This window comes from Enhydra lutris, unplaced genomic scaffold, assembly GCF_002288905.1.
Source record: "Enhydra lutris kenyoni isolate GAN:26980312 unplaced genomic scaffold, ASM228890v2 scaffoldscaffold9, whole genome shotgun sequence".
In the NCBI taxonomy this organism is placed as follows: domain Eukaryota; kingdom Metazoa; phylum Chordata; class Mammalia; order Carnivora; family Mustelidae; genus Enhydra; species Enhydra lutris.
The window spans coordinates 3082971-3108255 of record NW_019154093.1 but is presented as its reverse complement, the minus strand read 5'-3'; the positions used below and the strand labels follow the sequence as shown (position 1 = coordinate 3108255).

The 25285-nt window shown below is 41.4% G+C and overlaps 1 protein-coding gene across 10 annotated transcripts in view; it reads left to right on the top strand.

Moving 5' to 3' along the window:
- The window catches only part of LOC111143663 (pumilio RNA binding family member 1), a 138967-nt gene that overhangs the window by 28307 nt on the left and 85375 nt on the right, over positions 1-25285 (top strand). For all 10 annotated transcript variants that reach the window (XM_022497491.1, XM_022497490.1, XM_022497484.1 and 7 more), the window contains exon 3: positions 21273-21341. In XM_022497491.1, coding sequence (XP_022353199.1) covers positions 21273-21341 — 69 coding nt within the window. The remainder of the gene's footprint in view (positions 1-21272; positions 21342-25285) is intronic.

Below are 25285 nucleotides of genomic sequence, written 5' to 3'. Positions count from 1 at the left end.
ATAAGTAGACAGAGAGGCAGGCAGAGACAGAGAGAGAGAGAGGGAAGCAGGCTCCCTGTCAAGCAGAGAGCCCGATGTGGGGCTTGATCCCAGGACCCTGAGATCATGACCTGAGCTGAAGGCAGCGGCTTAACCCACTGAGCCACCCAGGCGCCCCGCAACTCCTATTTTTTAAATAACAGCTTTATTGAGATGTTTTTCACATATCTTAAAATTCATCCTTATTATAAGTCAGTGGTTTTTAGTACATTTACAGTGTTATGCAACTATCAGCTATATAACTGTAGGACATTTTTAGCACTCCCAGAAGAAACTTTGTACTCATTAGTAGTCATTGCCTATTTTCTCCTTTCCCAAGTGTTTGGCAAACACTAATCTACTCTTGTTTTCTGTAGATTTATTTATTATGGATGTTTCATATAAATGGGATCATATGATGTGTGACTTTTTTCACTCACTGTTTTTAGGGTTCATGGATTTTTATGTATCAGTGCTTCATTCCTTTTTATGGCCAGGTAATATTCCTTTATAGGATATTCTATATAATTTTTATATATCAGTTGATGGGCATTTGGGTTTCCATTTTTTTCCATTTATTTTTTATTTTTATTTTATTATTTTTTTAAAGATTTTATTTATTTATTTGACAGAGAGAGATCACAAGTAGACAGAGAGGCAGGCAGAGAGAGAGAGGGGGAAGCAGGCTCCCTGCTGAGCAGAGGGCCCGATGCGGGACTCGATCCCAGGACCCTGAGATCATGACCTGAGCCGAAGGCAGCGGCTTAACCCACTGAGCCACCCAGGTGCCCCTATTTTTTATTTTAATCTTTGACTTTTTCCTCCAGATTGAGCTCTTTTTAGATTTGTTTGCATTATTTGGCTTACTGCTTACTGCCTTGTGGATTTTAATTTTGCTATGAATTTTTGCCTATGTATATTCATTTCCTCTAACAATAGATAAATCATTTTCCGAAATCTTCTCTTCTGTATCTTCAGGATGTGATTTCTCTTTCCTCGTTAAGTAGTTTACTCCCTATAGTCTCATGGTGACTTCTTTTGATCATCCTTGAATTAACAGAGAAGAAAGAATCCTAGAGTTCTGGCCACAGATGGGCTGTGTGGGTGGCTGTTATATCTTCAGATACACAGTTGGGTGGCAGAGTAATGTGCACAGCTCCTTCTCCACTTCTGAGTTTCTAGCAGACTTTCATCTAGTGAGCTTCCTTGGATCTGGATGGGTCCTTTTGTCTTTGTTGCTGGAACAGTTGGAGTATCCTAGGAGTCAGACTCTTGAGTCAGCCTGCCTGGGTAACTTTAGGCAAGGTTTTCACTTTTCTCTGTCAGTTTTCTCCTCCATTAAAAAGTGGGGAATGTTCGGCTCAGGTCAGGATCTTGGGTTGTGAGGGTGGAGTCCTGCCTCAGGCTCCGAACCCAGCAGGTACTCTGCTTCTCTCCCTCCTTCCTGACCCCCAGCCGGCGCAGGTACTCCTGTGCGTACTTATGTGTGCACTCTCTCTCTCTGAGGAAATTATAGTTGAGACCTCGAAGTTGAGTAACAGGTATGAAGAAGGGGCTTCTTTCAAGAAAGCACATGTGTGGGGGCCACTGGGTAGGAAAGAGTTTGGCCTGTGTCTGGAGAGTTAAGAGGCCAGGACCAGAACTTGGACCAGATCATGGAAGACTACAGTAGAGATTTTGGCCTTGATCCTTAGAGCAATTGGGGGAGGCCTTTGGAAGTTTTAGCCAGAAGTCATGTGGTCACATTTTGAATTTTTCAAAAAAATCAGTTTCAGATAAGAGGATCTGAGCTTGAATCTAGCAAGTCCCCTTTTACAGACAGTACGTGGCCCATGGCTGTAACAGATGGATCTGGGAACCAGGGCTCCTGAATCCTTTGGGGTTTTGGACCACATGCTTGCACAGGAAGGGAAGAAACAGGTGAGGCCACCTGTTCAGAGGTCCCCACCCAGTGACCTCTGAACCCTTTCTCAGAACACCACTGAAGAGGCTCACATGCATGGTTTGCATACTCACCCCTCTCAGCCTCCCTGTCCTCTTAGGGCTTTTCTCTGTGTGGAAAGGGAAAGTTCATTCCTTTTTTTTTTTTTTTTTTTTTTTTAAGATTTTGTTTATTTGACAGAGAGAGAGATCACAAGTAGGCAGAAAGAGAGGGGGAAAGCAGACTCCCTCCTGAGCAGAGAGCCCAGGGAGGGCTGGATCCCAGAACCCTGAGATCATGTGACCTGAGTGAAGGCACAGGCTTAATGCACTGAGCCACCCAGGTGCCCCTACCTTTTTTTTTTTTTTTTTTTTTTAATTTGAGAGAGTGAGCATGAGAGGAGAGAGGGTCAGGGGGAGAAGCAGACTCCCCGGTGAGCAGGGAGCCCAATGCGGGACTGGATCCTGGGATTCCAGGATCATGACCTGAACTGAAGGCAGTGGCTTAACCAGCTGAGCTACCCAGACACCTGGGAAAGTTCATTCCTGATGTGGAGTAGAGGCAGTCCTACTGGATTGGGGGGTGGGGAGGTCATGTGGAATAAATGAGCTGATTTACTTAACCATTTCTCTATCACTAGGCAGTAAAGTTGTTTGAAATGTTCACTCTTATAAAAAATATTGCAAGGGGCGCCTTGGTGGCTCTGGGGGTTAAGCCTCTGCCTTCGGCTCAGGTCCTGATCTCTGGGTCCTAGGATCGAGCCCTGCATCGCACTTTCTGCTCAGTGGGGAGCCTGCTTCCCCCACTCTCTCTGCCTTCCTCTCTGCCTACTTGTGATCTCTCTCTCTGGCAAATAAATAAATAAAATCTTAAAAAAAAATTGCAGAGAATGTCTTTATATCATTTTGAGGAAACTTAATAAGCTCCTAAAACAAGATTTAAAAAAATGGGGAATGGAGGATAAATAAGAATTATTTCATATCTGGGGCGCCTGTGGGTGACTCAGTTGGTTAAGCATCTACCTTCGACTCAGGTCGTGATCCCAGGGTCCTGGCATCTAGTCCCAAGTCAGGTTCTCTGTTCAGCAGGGAGCCTCTTTCTCCCTCTTCCTGCCACTCTGCTGGCTTGTACTCTCACTTTCTCTCTCTCTGTCAGACAAATAAATAAATACATAAATGCACACACACATACATACATACATACAAATCTTTAAAAGAAAAACGAATTCTTTCATTGTTTGAGAATTAAATAATACCTATTGCTACCTAGAACATAGTAAGTGCCAGCTGTTACAACAGTTACAAAAGGCTCTCCTGTTTCTGTTCTTTTCACAGTGCTGTCCCTGTGGAAACTGCTTCTGGATATACCATAATGAACTTTTTATTTACTGGTGGCTATTCCTACCCTTAACTTTTTGTTGAGAGTATTTACTGTTTTTTTTCTTATTGATAAAAAATTAACTGCACAGTGAACACCTTGGCTTATCGACCTTATGCCTTACTTTGGTTATTTAAGATGTTTTTAGAAGAGAATTGGTTTGAAAGGTATTCATATTTTAAAGACATCACAAATGTCAGATTCATTTTTAGAAGATAACTGATTTTTTTTGTAGGTGTTAAACAAAATGTAGAAACTACCTGAGAAATTTTAAATTAACATTTGAGTAAATTATCTTTTAGTCTTGTTTTATTTATGTCTGTATGGAAATATATGTGTATCTTTTTATATATGCAGATTTGTAGAATCCTTACATGTAGACATTTTCTTCTGTTTAGCAATTTAAAAAATGTCTTAAATAGCTGTATAAAATTCTATAAACGACTTTATGCTATATTTAATGATTCCTGATATATTTAAAATTTTTACCACTTTTTTTTAAAGATTTATTTGAGAGTGAACGCACATACATGTGTGTGGGAGAGGAGCAGAGGGAGAGTAAGAATCTCAAGGAGACTCCCACTGAGCAGGGAGGCCAATATGGGGCTCGATCTCAGGATCCTGAGATCATGATCTCAGCCTAAAGCAAGACTTGGTCTCTATGGACTGAGCCACCCAAGTGCCCAATAAGACCTTTTTTTTAAACCACTTTTGCCATCACAGTGTCTGGTTGAAGATCTTTATTAATAAATCTTTGATGATATTTCTGATTATTTGCCTTGGCTAAATTCCTAGAAGTGGAATCAGTGCATCCGAGGGCATGACCATTTATAGAGCTTGATGCATATTGTCAGATTTTTCTCTTGAAAAGCTCTAAAATGCCTTACAAGGTACTAAGCAAGATAAGAACCATTTTAAAGAAGCTGGCACTAGAAGTCCTCATTCTGCTATTTTTATCACTCCTAAGACCAAGGGTTATTTCTCACATTACAAATAATAGTGTGTAATGCGTGTCATGTTTTTAATACTGTGGGGGTTACTTTTAGGGAGATAAGGTAAACTACCATGGCACTATTGTTGGAGTGCAGTTTTGCTGCTTAGTGGTTGTTACTTGAGAGCAGTTGAGAGAGCAGTACCATGGTCCTTGAACTTTTGTCTACATCGATTGACAGAGAGCACATTAACTAGAGAAGTAGTCTTTAAGTACTCCTCCTACCCAGAGACTGACACTGTAGGCATACTCGGTAGCAGACAGTTTCCCCTTTGAACTTATTTTCCAAAATTGGTAGTTTTCACTGGTGGTAAGTTGTGTATCTGTTTAGAAGTATTCACTGTTGTATAGAAAATTCTTATCAGTGCATGTGTAGGCCCATAATTTTTTTTGACAAACTCTTACGGTAGAAATTCTTCTAAACCTTTAATGCCTATGAATACATGTCTGTTAGTGAACATACGGTATGACAAAGTGAATCTCAGAAAACTTGGTATTAGCAAAACTTTGGAAAAGCCAGTTGTGTGCCTTTTTTTGTGGACAAATACTTGTTAACATTCACATTACTTTACACAGATTCCAGTACTCTGCCAGTAGGATTGTTCCTGATGGCAAATATGTTAAATTTTCATTTTTTTAAAAATTTATTTATTAGACAGATCACAAATAGGCAGAGAGGCAGGCAGAGAGAGACAGGAGGAGGAGACAGGCTCTCTGCCGAGCAGAGAGCCCGACGCGGGACTCGATCCCTGGACCCCAAGATCATGACCCGAGCCAAAGGCAGAGGCCTTAACCACTGAGCCACCCAGGCGCCCCTAAATTTTCATTTTTTTTGAAAAGGTCTGATACTTAACAGATTTGCCACAACCTGATCTAACAATTTTTGGATGAGTATTCTTAATTTTTTTAAAAAATTTTCTTCCATATGTCCTCTCTTGAGACTGGCATTTTAGAATGAGGTTTTTTTTAATAATGAACACTTTTTGGTGTGTGCTTCATTTGCAGATAAACATTTTTTGATGTAATGTAATCTATATAGTGCTATGGGAGTCTCTTATGTTTTTGAAATTTGTTCTTTTGATGGTTAGGAATATGCCATTCAGATTTCCAGCTGTAGTTTACAGCCAGGCAGAGATAAGGCTGATCATTAAGATTATTAAATATTAAAATTATTTACAATATATTTACATTTATTTATAATAATAAGATCATTAAATATATTCATGATATATAAAATATATAAAATATTATTAAAAATATTTTTATTGTGAGAGTGAGCCCACACCTGTGAGGGGGCAGAGGGAGAGAGAGACTCCCTGCTGAGTAGAGGGGGCCAGCTGCAGGGCTCCACGCTGGGACCCTGAGACCATGACCTGAGCCAAAAACAGATGCTTAACTGACTGAGCCACCCAGGTGCCCCAAGATTTTCTAAGTAATCTCTATACCCATTGTGGAGCTCAGAGTCACAACTCTGAGATCAGGAGTCTTCTGCGCCCCTGATCATTCTCTTAAGTCTTACACTTTTAATTAGGTCCTTATGTAACAATTTACTTTTCTTTCTGTAGTTAAAATGGCCTAGTCCTCAGTATTGATTTCAGCTTGAACATGATTGGTGAAATAAAGACTGGCAGAACCAGCAGTTGCAAGGTTTTGTGTTTAAAGGTCACTAGTGTCATTAAATAATTTTGAAAATACATGTTCATCCTTTACTTTGTAAATTGTTTTTTGTCTAGGAACTGCTGACATTTACATGAGGTGTATATATTCTGGTAGCAAAACAGTTCTGGTAACTTGTTTATTATGTGGGTCTGTTACACATTAGGTAATCTTTAAACTCTTTATGTTTTTACTTTTATTCTTTAAACTCTTAATGTTTTTACTTTAATTGCTAATGATAGTAGCAGTCTTTAATGATAGTAAAGTAGAAGTTCATTCTTTAAAATATTTTCAGAGAGAGCACAAGACGGGGAAGGGAGCTCTGTGCCAAACTTCTCTCAGTTCTGAGATCAGGACCTGAGTTGACACTTGACTGAGCCACCCAGGCACACATGGAAGTTCATTCTGACCCTGGTTATTGTGGTGACTTCATTTCCCCCTTGTGTATCATGGAAGACCCTATTGTAATAGTAATCACGTGTTGGAACAACTGTTTAACTACATGTCCTTTTGTACTTGCCTTTGATGAGAACAGAGTTTTAAAGGTTTTGAGACCTGAATTTGAATTCCAGTTCTATTTCTGATCTTTGTCTGCTTCATGACTTCACTGAACCTTGGTTTCATATGTCAGATAGGATGTCTCTTCTGTAGTACAGCATCTTGAAACTCAGCAAAACTCTGGTATTTAGCGTTACGGGCAGTGAAGAAATGAGTGGAAACATTCATGAATGTGTTAGGCCAAAAGAGTAGGTCCCCCCTCTCCTTTGAGGAACCACCCAGACATCCCAAGATGGGCTCAAATATGTAACCCCAAGATCTAGAGTCATGTGCTTTGTGCCAGCCAGGTACCCCTCAAGTTTGTGCTTCTGCGTGGGTTTTTCTCACTGGTATCATCTCCTGGTAATGGTTCTTGGCCTGTTAGTGAAACAGAGCCATGGTGATCTAGGCTTGCCTATGTAAAAAATCCTCCAGGAGAGCAAAGGTAGTTGAGAAAATCGGACAACTTAGATTTATTTGGTAGTTAAGGAAGCAAATATTTGAGTGAAGGCAGTGTTAGTCTCAAGGTATAGACAGAAATGTGTTTTTAGCTAGCAGAATTTCAGGACATTAAATGAAGGACTACCAGGGTTTCTCTGATCCCCCTGCCCCAGCAGGAAATAGGTGGACCTTCTTGGTACTGGGTGGCTTTTTCATGGTCTGTATTTCTGCTTTTTTCTTTTTCTTTTTTTTTAAGATTTTGCTTGACAGAGATCACAAGTAGTCAGAGAGGCAGGCAGAAAGAGGAGGAAGCAGGCTCCGCGCTGAGCAGAGAGCCTGATGTAGGACTTGATCCCAGGACTCTGGGACCATGACCTGAGCTGGAGGCAGAGGCTTTAACCCACTGAGCCACCCAGGTGCCCCTTATTTCTGCTTTTTTCAATATAATCTCTTCTCTGCGTTCACTTATTCACCTGGTTATATTCAGTAGAAAGACACCCCAACTGCCAGACATTTTAGGGAATTTCACCTTATCTTTCCAAGCTATCTGGTCCAAATGCTTAGAGGGAACCTGAGTTGGTCAGTTTACCATTTCTCACCAGGTACAAAATGATTTGGCCATTTAGGAGAATACTTTTGCTGTAGTTGTTGGGTGGCCTGGGGTAGTAGGAGTCATGAACTTGCCCTTTCTAGGCTGGTATCCTGAAACATGTTCATAAAATATTGATCTGTTGAATTTTACTTTAATATAGCTTAGTTACTCTTTAAACTTCCAGTGTGATATGTCAACAATAAATCTCAGTGATATCCTTGTGTCTGAGTTTGGTTCTTCTATAGCAGAGAACTGATCAAGCTGGTTTAAGTAAAGGGACATTCATTCTAAGAGACACTGAACAGTTTAACAATGTAATCAAAACATTTTTTAAGGTTTTTTATTCTGGACTGCATGGTCTGTTTACCTGCTTCCTTCTGCTCTGTAATTTTAATTTTCAATAATAGCTACCTGAGAAACTGATAAATTGTAATTCATAAAGTATTTGGATGATGAACTTCTTACATTTGTGCCTAAGTTTCTTTTTTACTCTCCCTCCCCAAACCTTGGCTGGCAAGAGACACAGACATCTAAATGGTGAGGTAGGACAGTCAGGAGACAATAGTGCCATGAAGTTCAGGAATAAATTGTAGAAGGTAACTTCTCAGTCTTGTGACCCTGAGATCACAACCTAAGCCAAAATCATAGTTGGACACTTAACCCACTGGGCCCACTAGGTACTTCTGTGCATTGATTATGGAAATGCTGAACTGGATAGACAAACAACCCCCTCACCCCCCACCCGAGCATGGGAAAGAAAGGGTGAGTAGGTGAAGGAGATATTTCAGTAACTTTGTAAAAGTTAAATATGGGGTGAATACAGAAGTGCTTAACTAAATACTGGACATTCTATCTCATTAACCAGTACAACAAACTTGTATATACAGCAGTTGCAGATGAGGAAACAGTGATGTATTGTTGTGTATGAGATGTTGGGTATGTTGAGTAGGATGATGGGAAAGTGATGTAGTTTTGGAATATAGGTGAGGTTTCGGGGCTGACGATGACCAAGAAAAGAATTCATGAGCCGTCTTTGGTGCAAAATGGTAGCTTATTAAAGGACAGGGACAGAACCCGGGGGCAGAGAGAACTGCTGCATGAGGATCTTGAGGATCTTGAGGACTGGGAGTTGGGGGAAAGGAGGGAAAGGTCTCAAAAGAACTTTTGTATGCTAAGGAGAACCAACCTACAATATATTTAATAAGAGGCTGGAGACCTTGCCTTTCCTTAAATTTGTTTTCCCCTCCAGCACGTTACTACAGTTGGCAGATTCCTGGAAGACGGTCATACATGTCCCACCCAAGAGTCCCCAGGGGTGGGAGGGGAGGTTGCAGGGTGCAGGCTTATGTTTTGTCCTCAGCTAGCGTTCAGTTCCCTCATTTCCTCCCTGAACAATTTTGACCCTTAAATCTGAGGTTGCTGAAGGTGGAAGTTCTCCTCTTCTGTAAGATCCTCCTGCTGTAGGGGTGTAGAGACACCCTGAACATATTACAGAAGTGGAGGTAGTTGAATCCAACGCTGACAGAAGTATCTCCGGGTGATAGGGATCATCTGTTGTTGTGAAGTCTTAGTAGGGATGGAGTCTCAACAGCAGGCGGAGGGAGATTAGAAAAGGCAGCAGATTAAGATCAGTATGGCTATTAAGAATGAGAAATCCAGGGTACCTGGGTGGCTCAGTCATTCAGCGTCTGCCTTCGGCTCAGGTCATGATCCCAGGATCCTGGGATCAAGTCCCACAACGGGCTCTCTGCTCTGCAGGAAGCCTGCTTCTCCATCTCCCACTTCCTCTGCTGTGTTCCCTCTCTCGCTGTGTCTGTGTCGGTCAAATAAATGAATAAAATCCTTAAAAAAAACCAAAAAAACAAAAAACAAAATGAGAAATCCAGTAAAGTGACCCCTAATAGTTGACCGTAATTTTCCTCTAAGCCAGGAACTTAACCCATCATTAATGGGACAAGAGATCATTTAAAGCACCAATTTGAGTATTCATGTTGGTTAGAAACCCAGAAGTATTTTTGTGGTGATTTGGAATATATACACAGCATATTTATGATGGTACAAGTTCTACCTTATGCAACACTTAAAACGTCTAATGCTATTCTGTTTTGTAAAACTGCTTCACACAACTGTATTCCTTTATTGTTTAATAGAGGAATACTATTTTCAGTTGAGGATACTATTTTCAGTTGTCATTTAGGGCTTTGAGCTTCCCTGTGCCAAACATCTCCAGTCTTAAAGAGGGAAGAAAAGATGGATGCTAGGTGGTCCTAACAATGTAACACAGAACAGGTCCACTATGGTTTTAAATTTGGAAGGTTAGCTGGGTTGGTAATGGTTTTAATAATCCCTCCATGTATGCAGGCAAAAACCCAGAGTACAGTGGCCTGTCCAGCCTGAGGGAATCCATGGCCACAAATTAAGAGTTGCATAGCCACTGGGTTCTAGCCAGGAGCCAGCCATCTAACGCTGGGCCTCTTTGAAGTGCAGTCAGGGTATCAAGGGCTATTCACTTGGGAGGCCTATCCTTTGAATTTGTGTAATTTCTGGGTCAATATGATTGAGGAATTACTACTTGATAATAACCCCCTTTTTAAATTGCTCAGTGGGCATGTAGGAATACAGAAGCATATTTGGAGTCAGTACGAATATTAATTTAAGACTTCAGCAATTGCCAAGCACAAGTGAGCACTACAGCGTACCCAGCTTTTCTTATTCCTTTTTCCCTAAACTATTGTCATCATGAAACCTGACTGCATTTTTTAATCTGGATGACTGGAATAAACAAGATCAAAACCTCTGAACAGTTGCACTCTACAGAAGTACTAAGGGTAGATAGATGGGTTTAAAGTTTGACAGCTTTTAAATGTGTTTCAGGCCTGTGTTTACTTTTGGTCTCTTAAGACTGTCATTACAGTCAGGGACTATCTCTTGTGAGCAGCTTTGAGGCTCCTTTTACTGGGAGAGCTGTTGTATGGTCATAAGCTAAAGCCTTACTCTGCAGTTGTACCTCATTTGAGGTGGCTTCTAGGATAAACAGGACTATGAGGGACAAAACCATTTAGAAGCCCTTTTTGTTTTGGGTCCAGCCTTGCAGTATCCTAATTACAGAGAATCACCCTCCCAAGTAGGAGAAAAACTCATCAAGAGATAAGGGCATCCCCAAGTATATTACCCAGTCCAGTCATAAAGTGAGGCCATCCATTATCACCTTTAAGTCCGTAGTTAACCCTGTGGAATGTGGTATGCTCTGGCTTTTAAGGAAATTTTCATCATCCCAGCCACCAAGAATTGAAGTGTTAGTAAAGTTATATCATTGGGGAATTAATCCTAAATAACTACATGCCCATGGGGTCCTGTTATCCCTACAGAAGAAGCAATTATACATGAACTATTGTGTGGAAGTAGAAAAGCTGTTTCTCTGAAGTTTACCTCAAGCTGTCTACCTTAACTAGGACTTAACATCCACAAAGGTGGGTTACTTAAACAATTTTTAGAAAATAACCCTCATTTTCAGAGATAGCCAAAATCAAGACTTATGTTAGCAAAACAAGTCCCGGTTAACTTGGCCTAATTATTTACATAAGCTCAGCAAGAATGATTGATTATATAGATCTTTTAGAATATGCTTTACCAAAACGTTTTATAGAGTCTTTAGGTTGAACTTTTAGTAGCCTCTCCACGCCAGAAGCCCAGCCAGGTACTGCCATCAGACATGCCTGTAATTCCTGTAGATGTGGGCAGATCCTCTTCATGAGGTCCCCAATATATCCTGAGGTTCCCCACACAAGCCAGAAGTGATGTTCTTTACTCACCTGGTAAGGATGGTGGGAACTCTGTAAGCAAGGCCAACACTTCCAAGGAGCCTTATGGTTCCAGGTTTCATAAAGTCAGCCGTGTTAGTTCCTCAGAGCTATTTGGTCATATCTAAGTCTATGCATGTCTCTCTCAAATATGATATTCCAGTCAGAGCCCTGGTGAAATAACCAACATTTCCAAGTGTATCCTGTTACAAGGAGAACAAATTTTTATTTCTTTAAGATTTTATTTATTTGACAGAGATCACAAGTAGGCAGAGAGAGAGAGAGAGGAGGAAGCAGGCTCCCCGCCGAGCAGAGAGCCCAGGATGGGCTCAGTCCCAGGACCCTGGGATCATGACCCTAGCGGAAGGCAGGTGCTTAACCCACTGAGCCACCCAGGCGCCCCAGGAGAACAGATTCTTACTGAATTTATGCAGATGGTAGTAACTGCCATGGAAGAATACTACTGAAACCTTTTGAATTTCAGAGGGTTCAGAGAGAAGTTAAATCCTTCAGTTTGTTTACAGATGATACGTAACTTAAGAGAAAGTTTCCTTAATCTGGAAGAGTAAACATGAGAGAACCAGCAATGTTTTAAACAAGTCACAAAACTTGTTATAATCTTAGTTCATATAGTTCCATGTTACTAATTCTTGTTTAATTTAAATGCAGCTTTAGTTCATTTTGAAAATGCCTATTTCAGGATTTTAAAGATATTAAATACCTGTATTTGTCCTTAAAAGTCCTTTATATGGGGACACCTGAGTGGATCAGTTGCTCAGCATGTGCCTTCTGCTCAGGTCATGATCCCAGGTTCCCCGGATCAAGTCCCAACATTGGGCTCCTTGCTCAGCAGGGGAGCCCACTGCTCCCTCTGACTGCTTCTCAGCTTGCTTATGTGTGCTCTCTGACAAATAGGTAAAATCTTTTTTTTTTTAAGATTTTATTTATTCATTTGCAAGAGATACAGAGAGGAAGAGGAAGAAGCAGACTCCCCACTGAGCTGGGAGTCTGACATGGGGCTCGATCCCAGGAACTGGAGATCATGATGTGAGTCGAAAACAGACACTTAACCATCTGAGCCACCCAGGCACCCCAAATAAATAAAATCTTAAAAAGTACTTTATATGAATCTCCCTAAAGATGAAACATTTTACAAGAGAATAACTATAAATGACCAAAACTCAGAAATGGACATGGTTAGAAATCTGAGAGGTTACAACGTAACTGACAAAGAAATCTGGTTATTTCTGTGACACGTAACAATTCAATAATCAAAATACTGAGTGATGATTATCTTATGCCACAAGGTAACAAACCTAATTAGACTGTTCATGATTTAAATCTTGGGGGAGTTCGCTAAAATTTTAGAAAGTTTTAAAGCACATGCTTAAATGGGATTAGGGGTCTTTGAAAAGACCTGGTAAGGGAAAACAAAGAAACCGGTTTTCTGGGCAGACAAAAGACAAAAGAGGAAAAAAATCTGTGTTTACATTTCATTAAGAGAAGATGAACTTTTGATCATAGAGAATTCCAGTCTTATACCACTGTACTTTTAAAATCCCTTTATTTTACTCTTAATCTGTTCTGACCACACCTAAAGCTCCTTTCCAAAGATTTCCGATCACAAATCTTCTACAACTTTCCCTTGCGCTCAGATTTTGTCCCAAGCATTTTTTATTAGAGATTTTTGAAAAAATTATTTGACAGAGATGGCAAGAGAGGGAACACAAGCCCAGGGAGTGGGAGAGGGAAAAGCAGGCTTCCTACTGATCCTGACCTGAGCAGAAGGCAGGAAGGCAGACACAACGACTGAGCCACCCAGCGCCCCCATACCCCCAAGCCATTTCTTTCTAAACCACCATCTTATTTAGGACAAAATTACCTTCTTTTACCTTCAACAAAATACATTCCTATTCTTTATGCCTTTTTTCCGTATCTTCCACTTTTACATTGAGTTGTTTCCCTTATTCCCATCAGTCTTCATTACATTTTAGCAGAATTTTCTACTCCTACTAGAAATCTTGTCTCCAGGAAAAACTTAATAATCAATTATAAACTCTTAACACCAAAACTTTAGACCACAAATTGAGTCACTTAAGCACAAAGCATGTTTACCAACAGACCCTAATATTCTTATTTTCTGGGCAGTAAGTATAGAAATGCAAACCTGTATTTAGTAATTAATGCTTTAGCACTTTATCCTATTTGAAAAGACCCAGATGTCCAAAGATTTCAATCCCGTTTACCATCCAAGCAAAACTTGGAAATTTCACGTTACCAAAGACTTTAATACTACCCATGGAAACTTTCCAGTCAGACAAGATTAACCATCGTTTTAAGTCATCTTTTTGCTGAGAGATTACAACAGATATTTTGAGTTTATTTGACCTTCAGCAAACCTCAGTAGAATGAAAGTTTTACTACATTTGATGATCATTTTAAAGACATGTCTAAATTAAACCAACAGATTAAATACTGGATATATTCCACCTGGGCCCATCCCATTTTCAGTTTTTACCTGATGGGGACTCTAGAGTGGGTAGTGTTAAGTCCAGGGGGTGCTCTTCTTGATGGGGTTTTGGAATACAGGTAAAATTCAGTGGGGTGAAGTCTGGAGGCAACAACCAGGAGCTAACAGGGACTGGGGCTGAGGGCTTGTGGAGTGGCTCCTAATATACTGGGGAGTTGGTTAGGGCGGTTTCAAAAGAACTTTCATATGCTAAAGAGGGCAGACCTACTAGATACCCGGAGGCCTTGCCTTTGTCAAGTTAAGCTTGTTTTCCCCTCTAGCAAGGTATTAACATTTAGTTGGGGGCATCATGGAAGAATGTTACACTTATCTCACTCAGAAGTGGGGGTGGGAGGGAGGTTGCAGGGTGTCTCCTTCTGCTTTGTTCTCAGCTAGCCCTCTGCTCCCTCTCTCCTTTTGACAGTTCATGGTGCGGGAGGCACTGAGGATAGTCTAGAAGCCAGTTACGCAGTCCGCACCCAAGGGCGGAAGGAAAGAAGTGGGGATGGGAAGACTGAAGAGGAAGACTGTAGAGGTGGAAGTTTAGCCGGAAGGCAGAGAATGGGTTCCCAGTTCTAGATTTCATCAGCTCCAGAGGAGCAGACGCCATGTTTTCCTGCCAGTAGGGGACACCAGGCAGTCCATGTAGAACCAGAGAAGCTAGGGAATTCCCCTGAAACAAAGGTAGTTTCGGGAGCTGCTTGGGAATATTCCCTCAAGTTCCAAGGTAGACTAACCATAGATGGCTCCAGCTATAGTCATTAACCTGGGAAATGAGTGTAGGAGAAGCTCCCATATATATGAAGAAAGTGAGGGAGAGTCAAGAGTCCTCTTTGTCTGGGATGGTCTTGTGTTTCCTCTAACAACCTGGGTTTACTTGGAGGAGGCCTGTTTATTTATGTGTGTCGGGGGGGGCATGGCGGCTTACAAGCAACACATTTGGGCAAGAGGCCCTTAGATCAGGGTCCTGGTGTAGAGCAGTGAAGGCCTAAGTACCAGCAATAAAGGTCCCCTAGGTCCATTTGCCCTATTTCCTGCAGAGGAGACTCAACTAAATAGATCCCACCAAGGCCGTGCAGTGTTACAGGAGCTCAGTCCTTTCCTGAGTTTTGCAATTTGAACTGTTTCCGGTGGGCTAAAAGGCACCCCAAGGAGGAGTCCTTGGGAACTGAAGAAAAGAGAAGGTCCATTCTCCCTGGTGGCATAGCAGGATATGCCATAGTTTCCTGGTGTCAAAGCAACCCGAGGTGTGATTACTGTTGGGTCCCCAATGTTGGGTCCCCCAGTAATGGGTCCATGGTCAAAGGAGCGAGACTGATACAAAGTGAAGGTCAAACAAAGCTTTATTTCGCGCCAAGCATCAAGAATCAAACCGACTGTCAAACAGACAGGTCGGGGCTGCCCCTTACAGAGAAGGCGACCCCTCGCTGCCTCACAGACTAACTTTTATAGAGCAAAGGCCATGTGGTTGGGCCTGGCCACGCACAGGTGGCGAATGAGATAGTAACACACAGAGAAAGCTGCACAGTCATGCTAGGTCACACACAGGTGGCCATTTGAATTACAGTTCACCCCATAAAAGCTATTTGAACTAGCCTATCACCTTAGTCAGAATTGGCGCCCAAAAGGCGGGGCTCACACTCCTTGGTAGCTAGGGAGACAGTATGCGTGCTTTACTGATTGGATGTCTCCACCTGGCCGGACTCATTCCTGCATTCAGGCCATTATCTCCACCTGACCTGACCCACCCTGGTATTTGGGCTTTGTTACCTGGGACTGGTTTCCCGGGCTTACTTTTAAGTAAGTTCCCCTTGTGGGGGGAGGGTGGGGGCGGCAGGGTCAGTTTAAGTTTTACTCCTTAAACAACAAAATGGCTGTTCCAACCAAGATGGGGCCGCTCTGGCTAAATAGGCCCTTACAATTACCACCGCAGTTAAAAGGTCCCTGTAGGAGGGAAGCATTGCCCTCCCCTTCGCTTCCCCATTGCGCTCTAGGCTGCAGACGGGTGCCTGCGTTTGGACTGAAATACCATGCCTTGAAGGTCGTGTGCCTTTTTTACCTGCCTTGAAGGTGATGACATAGAAGGTCATGCCTTACCTTTCCTTGAAGAACCTGTCGTTTTTAACCCACGGAGAACACTAGAAAAGTTTTACATGGGAGAATTACCGAACTTTGTATCTTAAATAGTTAGTAGAGGACACTGACGCAAACACTAAAGATATAAATATATCATGATTCTAAGCCATATTCCAACACTTGTGGTCCTTAGGAAATGGTTCCTGGTTGGGTTTTAATTCCATCGGGTACTGGTTTCAGCCAGGTCCTAGTGGAGGTCCCATGGCCAGAAGTGAGTAGACCAGGGATGTGAAGGGGATCACATTAGATCAGTCTGGAGGAAACCTCACATGGGAGTCTTAAGATTGGCAGCATGCTAGTAACTTAGTTGGCTGTCTTGTGCTCAAGACAGATAGCTTTGTTTAAGAACAGGAATAAACAGAGGGCATCAAGTTTCTGGGTCTTTTTATTTATTTGAAGAGAGAGACTGCGAGAGAGCACGAGCAGGAGCAGGCAGAAGGAGAGAAGCAGACTCCCCACTGAGCAGAGAGCCCAGGGACTGGAGATCCTGAGACTATTACCTGAGCCCAAGGCAAACGCTTAACTGTCTGAGCCACCCAGGTGCCCCAAGTTTCTGGGTCTTATTACCATCCTGGCCAAGGTACTAACTTCTAGCTTTCTCCTCCCTATAAGTAGCCACAGGCTAGAGCCTGAGCGTTGACATGAAAGTAGTCCAGTAAGACTGTATTCCTTGAAGAGCCCCTGAACTGAGAGTAAAGGAAGAGAAAAGAGTACTCAGATTTGCACCGAAGCTGAGTCCAGATGGGAAGACTCAAAGCTCCATGTTTGGGTGCCATATGATGTGGTTTTGGAAAATAGGTGAGGTTCGGTGTGGTGAGGTCTGGAGCCCATGACCAACAAAGAAGTCTTGAGACATCTTTGGTGCAAAATGGTGGTTTATTAAAGCAGAGGGACACAACCCGTGGGCAGAAAAAACTGCTGTACCAAGATCTTGAGGTGTGGTGATACATACTCAGGAGTTGGGAGAAGTGTGGAAAAGGGAGGTTTCAAAAGAACTTTCATAGGCTAAAGAGGGCCGAACTACAGGACACCTACATTGGGCTCCCTGCTTGGTGGGGAGCCTGCTTCTCCCTCTCCCTCTGCTGCTTCCCCTGCTTCTACTCTCTCTCTCTCTCAATAAATAAATAAAATATTAAAAAAAAAAAGATACCTGGGAGATACCAGGGGCCTTGCCATTTTTACGTTAAGGTTGTTTTCCCCTCTAGCAGGGTGTTAACATTAAGGTAGTTGGGAGATTTCTGGAAGAAGGTCACATATGTCCCTCCCAGGAGTGGGGGTTCAGGGGAGAGGTTGCAGGATGTAAGTTTATGCTTTGTCTTCAGCTAGCCTTCTGCTCCCTCATCAGAAAAAGCAGGTAGTGCAGAATGTGATTATTTTAAAATAAAGATTTATAAGGTGCTACTTTTGCTTAATTTTTAATTTTCCAAGTGTGATGCATAGTTCTGGGTTTATCTCATTTGATATATATTTTTTTAAAGATTATTTATTTATTTGTTTGACAGACAAGAGATCACAAGTAGGCAGAGAGGCAGGCGGGGGGGGGGAGTGGGCCCCCTGCGGAGCAGAGAGCCTGATGAGGGGCTCGATCCCAGGACCCTGAGATCATGACCCGAGCCGAAGGCAGAGGCTTTAACCCACTGAGCCACCCAGGTGCCCCCTCATTTGATCTTATATGTAACTTCCTGTGTGGTAAAACATGCAACTTTAGAGCTACACTATAGCTCTAGTCAGAATAGGATCCCTGAGAGGAGGATGCAGCTGTTGAGGCTTACAGAAGAAGAAGGTTCTGGGATCTGGAGAGTGGAAGGGAAACTCAGAAGCATGGGGTGTGTGTATTGGTGATACCTGTGGTGGGATGAAGGCCCGAATATAGAGGTAGGTCAGAGAGTGAAGTGCTTATCTTGCTTTGCCTCTTCAGTAGAGGGAGCAGGAGATAACATTTGTGGGGAGGGTCAGCAGTAGGGAAAGTTTTGGATGGTGTGAGAAAGTTACATGGTACTGACAAATAGCCCAAAGAGGGCCTTTGAAACAGTAGGAAGCAGATTGGTGAAACCAGAGCAGATAGGGAAGATCAGTTAATAGAATGAAGGGCCTCTTATAAATATATAGCGAACATGGAAAAGAAATTAGCAAGTAGTGCTAGAAATGAACATTAACCTGGCACTTAAATTCTAGAGAAAGGGGAGGTAGAGCATGAGAAGTAGAAAAGATTATTCTGTTCTGATGGGAGCATTTACTCTGATTATAATTTGCAGCCACTTTTTCTCCTTTACGGTAGAAAGGATACCTTTCTAATACCTGCCTAAAATATTTCTGTTCTTTGATTTCTCTGGATTCCTGAGCATCTTCCTCTGGTCATTAGTTTTGTTTCTTAGGAAGAATTTGTGTGGGCTCTGTGTGGTGTCTATGACCATACCAGGTATAGCTCCTATTATAAACAGTAAGTTTCTGACGAGTTAGAAACATTTTTTTTTTTTTTAAGATTTTATTTATTTATTTGACAGAGAGATCACAAGCAGGCAGAGGCAGGCAGAGAGAGAGGAGGAAGCAGGCTTCCCTAGAGAGCAGAGAGCCTGATGCGGGGCTCCATCCCAGGACTCTGGGATCATGACCTGAGCCGAAGGCAGAGGCTTAACCCACTGAGCCACCCAGGCGCCCCAAGTTAGAAACATTTTTGTGAGAAAGATTTGGTTTATCTGGTCTAGTCACCTGTGGGCAGATGATTTATAATGGAGTTTCTGGACTAGCAGATCAAACTTTGGGGATTGAGTCTCCTTCTCACCAGTGTCTACAGGAGTTAGGAGGGAGTACATAGAGGGAAGAGGAAGAGTGTTCATCCTATAGGGGAGGCAGAGGGAGACCCCGCCAGAAAAAAGGGATGGCTAGGGGAGGAGAAAAGAGAGTTGAAGAGAGGGAGAGAGAAGACCTGAGCTAGCTAGGAAATTAGGAAATGGGGGGGGGGAGATGTGATAGATGGGGAGATCGTAGAGAAAGGAATGCAAATTGCTCCAAGGGCAGGATGGGCAGACTTTGGAGGTTGGGGGAGGGGAGAGAGGAGACCAGGGAAAGCAAAGGCAAAAAGACTAAGAGAGCATACTCCTCAAAACCCAGGCAGAAAACGAAGGCACTTCGATCTGTGGGTGGAAACTTCTGTGGCTCCCTTGGAGGCAGCATGGTGGCATAGGAAGGACATTGCATTATGAATTGGGAGACTTGGATTAAGATTCTTTCAGTGCCATTTAAGTGCTCTTTCCCTCTTAAGAATAGTTGGGAAGGGCATTTCTTGGAGGCTTAGTTTTCTCATTTTCTTTTTAAAGAGATTTTATTTATTTTTAGAGGGAGCAAGAGAGCAAGGGGAGGGACAGAGGGAGACAGATAATCTTGAGCAGACTTCCGCTGAGCACGGAGCCTGGTGGAGGGCTTGATCTCCCAACCCTGAGATCCTGACCTGAGCTGAAACGAGAGTACAGACGCTTAACCCGACTCCAGGCGCCCTTCTCATCTCTTAAACGGGAATGATTGCTATGACGACGTGTTTGTGACGATGACCTAAATAGGCATCCTGCATGTTCCGTACCTTCCCTTACTACTCCTGCTTTTTTCTTGGGAAATATAAATAGAATTTCCAACATTTTTGGTTAGAAGTCTTTGTAGACTTTTGGATTTTCAAGAAATGCCTAGCTCTAGTTAAACATATGATTAGATTCCACAGAAGGAGCTGGATATAGGGTTTTTATCCATTTGATTTGCATGCTTTGTAAATGTTAACTCTGGCCTGAAGCTTCAAAATAATTTCATCTGACATTTGTAGTTTTCCAGCTAATATCCTGTTCTTATCCCCTCCTTGACCCTCCCCCTTAGCTTTGCTACCTATAGTTTAGGAGCTCATTCAGTGTTTACCTAAATAATGGAAACACCTTGTTATGTGTTCATAGCTTCTGTTTCAAGGGCCTTTGAAACAGTTTTACCACAAAAAAAGCTTTGTCTCTATGTCTTTTTGTTTCATTGGGCTGATTTTAGCTTCATTTTGAATTTTATAAATTTACATTTTTAGCAGGCATCCCAAAGCTGTTTTGTTTTAGTGACAACAGTGTGTCATTTTGTGGCATATTTCAGCTCTGGGTTTTGAAAATAGATGTTTTAAAACAGCAATGCAACTTTATTTTTATGTGATATCAGTTCAGTCAAATTAAGATTATTGGATGACAAACAGGAAGCTGTTAATACAAATCTTGAATTGGTTCTCCTACCTGTTTTCCAGCTCATGCTCTCTGCACGCATCCCTCTCCCTGCCTAGCCTTAGCCTCGCCTCCTTCTTTGTATGTACCCACTGCTGGCAGTTGTGTACCTACCCTGGGAGGTAGTGATGGTTAGATGAGGGGGTCTGGGAGATTCCTGCTTCAGGCACTCCGGCTGCCATGTTTTCCTGACAAGCAGAGGAGACTTCTTTTTGAATAAACAAGGGACTGTCTTCTAGCCTCAGGCAGCATGCAGGACTTGCCTTTCATAACTGAGAGGACTAATAGAATATTGGACAACACATGGTTTTTGAATTATGATCGAACTGTTGAATGAACTATGAACTGTTTCACACTTCATCTTGGCTCTCACCTTAAACCTTGTAGAAATAACCTTAGAGATGAGTTAATTGAAGTCTGGAAAGATTGTTATGATTTGGGTAACACATTTAATGGGTGAAGTTTGAAGGGATTCTTGTGATACATGCTGTCTTTTTTTCCTTTCGTTGAGATTCCAGGAACCCCCAGAGATCTTCCAACATGGAGAAATGTTGGGGCACTCCATTATATAATTTGTAGCACCTTTTCCTGAGGTTTATCAAAGATAACTGGGTCGGATCAAATGAGTCCCCTGGTTTCTGCTTGCTGTTTGCAGTTGGGGGCAAGCACTGTGGACTTTTGAGTCTAGCCATGTTCAGGTCACTAATCATATGTTGTTGCCCTTCAGCATATTGGTCTTTACTTAACTAAATTAAAATGTATGAAAAATAGTTAACAATTCTCTTGTGATGGAATATGCTTTTCTTTTTCTGGATTATGTGTTTTTCATGTTTTGAGGAAAAAAAAAGGAATGGGAGGGGAGAAAACAGGGGTTATTGGCTCTGTACCCTGATGATTAAAGGTAAGTGAATATTTAATGTCAGTCACTTGATTATTGTTACTGTCTTTGTCAATATCTGAAAGTAAACATAGAAAAGCCTTTCAGTCGTGTTTAATGTGTATGTGAAATTCAAGATCCTAACTTGAAAATTTTCCCTTCTCTATTATGAACTATAGGTACGTTCTATGGATGAACTGAATCATGATTTTCAAGCACTTGCTCTGGAGGGAAGAGCGATGGGAGAGGTAAGTGAACTGGTGTGTCAGAGAAGTGGGACTGTTTTTAAGGGAAGTTTGGAACTGTCTTTCATCAGATGTGTCTGAATTTAGTCTCCAGAAGTATGTGCTTGCTTTTCCTTGTTGCCATCCTCATGACAGGAGTGGGATAATGCAGAATTTTGCAACAATGATCTCATTATAGGAAGAATGTTAACCTTACCCTAATGTCTTCAAAACAAAACAAAGCAACCAAAACATGAGTATAAATTATTGACGATTATATTAACCAGTTAGTTGTAAATTGAGGCTTTAAAATTTTATCAAATAATTTTATATGCATCAGATGTCCTTACTTTTGCCTCATTATCCAGTTGCTAGGTTCTTTTTACAGTGGAAGGGAGTCTTAGATTGGAACATGTTAATAACCTATTTTTAGAGTAGTGCCATTTTCTGAGGAGGTTGTTTAGGGCTCCATTATGAAGAGGAAGTTGCTAGATTTCTGGTGAAATAATTCCAGAAGGTAGAGGCCTCAGTCAGTCCTTCTTTACCTAAGTAGATGTACAGAACAAGAATTTTGGTTTGTTTATAATGTTTAAAATTTGCAAGAACAAAATTTACTGTTACCCAAATGTGGATAGGGAAGACTGCCAAAATTCTAAAAGAAATGGATGTATAAAGTGCAGCTGACTTCTGGTGATTTCTAGTTGTTGACAATAAGAATGTATTGGTCTTAAGGTAAACATACAGTTTGAATTAATAGAGGTGTGATAGGTTCTCAAGCTGGGGGCATGTGCTTGTGGTTCTCTTGTTATGGAGATTAACTGTAGGTTTTTATTCTTTTGTTTTATTTTTGGCATATCTAATATTTAATAGCTCCCACATCTATTTTAATGTTTTAAAGGAGGGAAAATACCTGTATTCTGGATTCTCTTTTATACCAATTGTTAAATACATTTGTTCTTTGATTTAGCAAATATTCTTTGATCCAGGCACTGTGCTAGGTTCTGAGGATTCAAAATTAAGATAATTCTTCTCCTGATTTATAGTAAATATTCATTGACTGCCTTTGTGGTTAGGCGTTAGCTAAACTCTTTTGGTGTTTTGGTTTTGAGATTCGCTTCCTGTGTTACAAGACTTTGTTTCCAACTTTTTTGAATCATCTTGTGGTCAGAGTTCCAGTGTCCTATCATCTTGGGTTTATGGGTTTGGGGACTGTTCTTGTTTTTCCCCATGAGCTTAAAGAGAAGATAGGTAGGTGGCTTTATGTCTTCTATACCTGCCTAATATCATTAAAACAGTGCACAGCAATAAACCTTATATAGTTAATTGGGGAAGAGATTTTTCTCAATTAGCTTTTGGAGCAAAATTTGAACAGAAAGTTAACAGATGAATCAGATACTAAGTATAGAGGGGAAACCATATTTGTCTTGTGATTTTAACCTGGTCCACCCTACCAAAAATCTAATCCCAGATTTTCAAAATTAATTTACAAAATAAAGCTTTTTGCTGTTTTGTACACAATATTTTATAATTTCTAAAGGCTTAAGTCTAATTGAATAGTGAACAGAATTGAATAGAAAGTTGATTTTGTTTAAATGGCAACAATAATATTTTTTAAGTCATTTTTTCCTTCTAAAAATGCCTTTTCCCCTGCAAGGTTTTCCAAACCTCACTCTTCTTATTTTTTTAGAAATGTTATTTTTTTGGTATCCGTATATAATTCTCAGACCTGGATGTAGGCATATGTAGATAACCAAAGTATATTCCAACAGTAATGTGCACTGTTACTCTTCCTTCTTCATTTCTCATTATTTATTCACAGAGTAATAATAACTACTCTTTTGCTGACCATGTATTCCACAGGTGCTAAGAGGTCTGTATCCATTGTCTCATCAGTAATGCTGTCAGGATAGATCTGTTATCCAGTTTAAGAAATATGCTGAGATACATGAATTAATTTGCCCAAGATCACATATGATGGAGCTTGGGATTCTGACCTGGCTTCCTTTACAAAGCATGTTTCCTTAGAGTAAATGAAGCCAATACTTGTAAAATAATTGATGGTAAAAATCTCATCTTGGTAAGCTGTATAAAAATTGATATTTTGGGGGAGGTTTTAAAAAGTGCCTAATATGCATCCTCCCAGAATATAGATACGGAGTGTTTTTTTTTTTTTTTTTAATTTTAAAAATTTTTAGTTTAAATTAAAAGTTTTTTTTTTATTTATTTGAGAGAGAGTGAGAGCACAAGCAGGGGGAGAGGCAGAGGGAGAGGAAGAAGCAAACTCCTTGCTGAGCTGGGATCCCGATGTTGGGCTTGATCCCAGGACCTGGAGATCATGACCTGCCCTGGAGATCATGACCTGAGCCAAAGGCAGCTGCTCAACAACTGAGCCACCCAGGTGACCCTGAAGTTTTTTTTTTTTGTTTTTTGTTTTTGTTTTGTTTTGTTTTTTTTTTTTTTTTAAAAGCAAACTCTGCCCCCAGTGTGGGGTTGGAACTCATGACCCCCAAGATCTAAAGTCACAAGCTGTACTGACTGAGCCAGCCAGGCATCCCTACCTACTTTTAAATTTTTATTTAATTTTTAAAAATATTTTACTTATTTATTTATTTGAGGGAGAGTGAGAACACGTGGGTGTGCAAGCTAGGGGAGGAGCAGAAGGAGAGGGACAGACTTGAGCCTGACACCGGGCATAATCTCACGACCCTGAGATCATGACCTGAACTGAAATCAAGAGTCAGGTGCTTAACTGACTGAGCCACCTAGGGCCCCACTGATGCCCCTATTTTTTTTGAAAGCATAACTAGGTTAGGCACAAAGGAGACAAACTAAGTGCAGAGTGAGGTTTCTGTACTCAGGGAGCTCTGTAGCTGGTCAAGGAGGCCGTGAATACAGACGATAGCAGAAAGAATGCACAGGGTTTTCTATGTATGGTTCAGATTTAGAGAAGGCCAGACTAGTTTGTGATTACTTATTCGAGAGTGTAAGACTTGGGAAACATTTTCTGGTTCAGTTAGGGTCTGCAGGGGTACAGGATGGGAGAATTTTTTTTTTTTTAAGATTGATTTATTAGAGAGAGAGAGGGAGAGCAGGAGCTTTGGGAGGGGCAGAGGGAGAGCATCCTTAAGTGGACTTCCCAGTGAGCACCGAGCCCTTGCACCGAGCCCTTTGCTGGGCTCCATCCCAGGACCCTGAGATCATGAGCTGAAACCAAGAGTCAGATGCTTATTAACTGACTGAGCCACCCAGGCTCCCTGAGAACTGCCCCCCCCACCGCCCCCAAGCTTTACAAGGGAGAACAGCAAAAGAGAAATGAAGAATTAATAAGCTTTTATAATATAAAGCACAGCTTCTAATTAGTTTAAATTCATTAAATTTCCTTGCCTTTAAGCAGTGAAGCATCTCTGGGAGAGGAGATGTGTATAAATACAGTCTTTACCCACATAGGCACTAAAATTTGAAGTAAATTGTGTTGACTTTTCAGCCAGGCACAGTGTATTTTTGCTACACTTACTACATGTGTATTGGTGTGGGTGTGTATGCATGCTTGCGCTTGTGTGAGTCCTCGTTATGGTAAACAATACCTAAATCAAGAATGTGTGAATCTTTAGAATTGGAAGAGAATTAGCTCCATTCAGAGTAATTGATCTCAGATAAAGTTAGTGCTGCTTGGCTCTTGTTAACACGTTTTTCATCAAAGCCAGTACTAGCCTCTTGGTGTCCCTTTGTAAAATTTACAGCATTTCCTAGTTGAAATCTTGCTGGGAAGTGGATACTTTAAACATCTCCTCAAACCTCTAGTTGTTTGATGTACAGTTGTTCTTAGCTGAAGGACTCACAGTGCAGGTGGTTTACTTGCCTCTTATTCTTGAAAGTCAACATTAAAAAGGAGATAGTAAAATGCCTTAGGAATAGGGCCAGAAATTGTTTTCCGAATATTTTAGCTAGTCTCCTTGCTGGCCACTTTC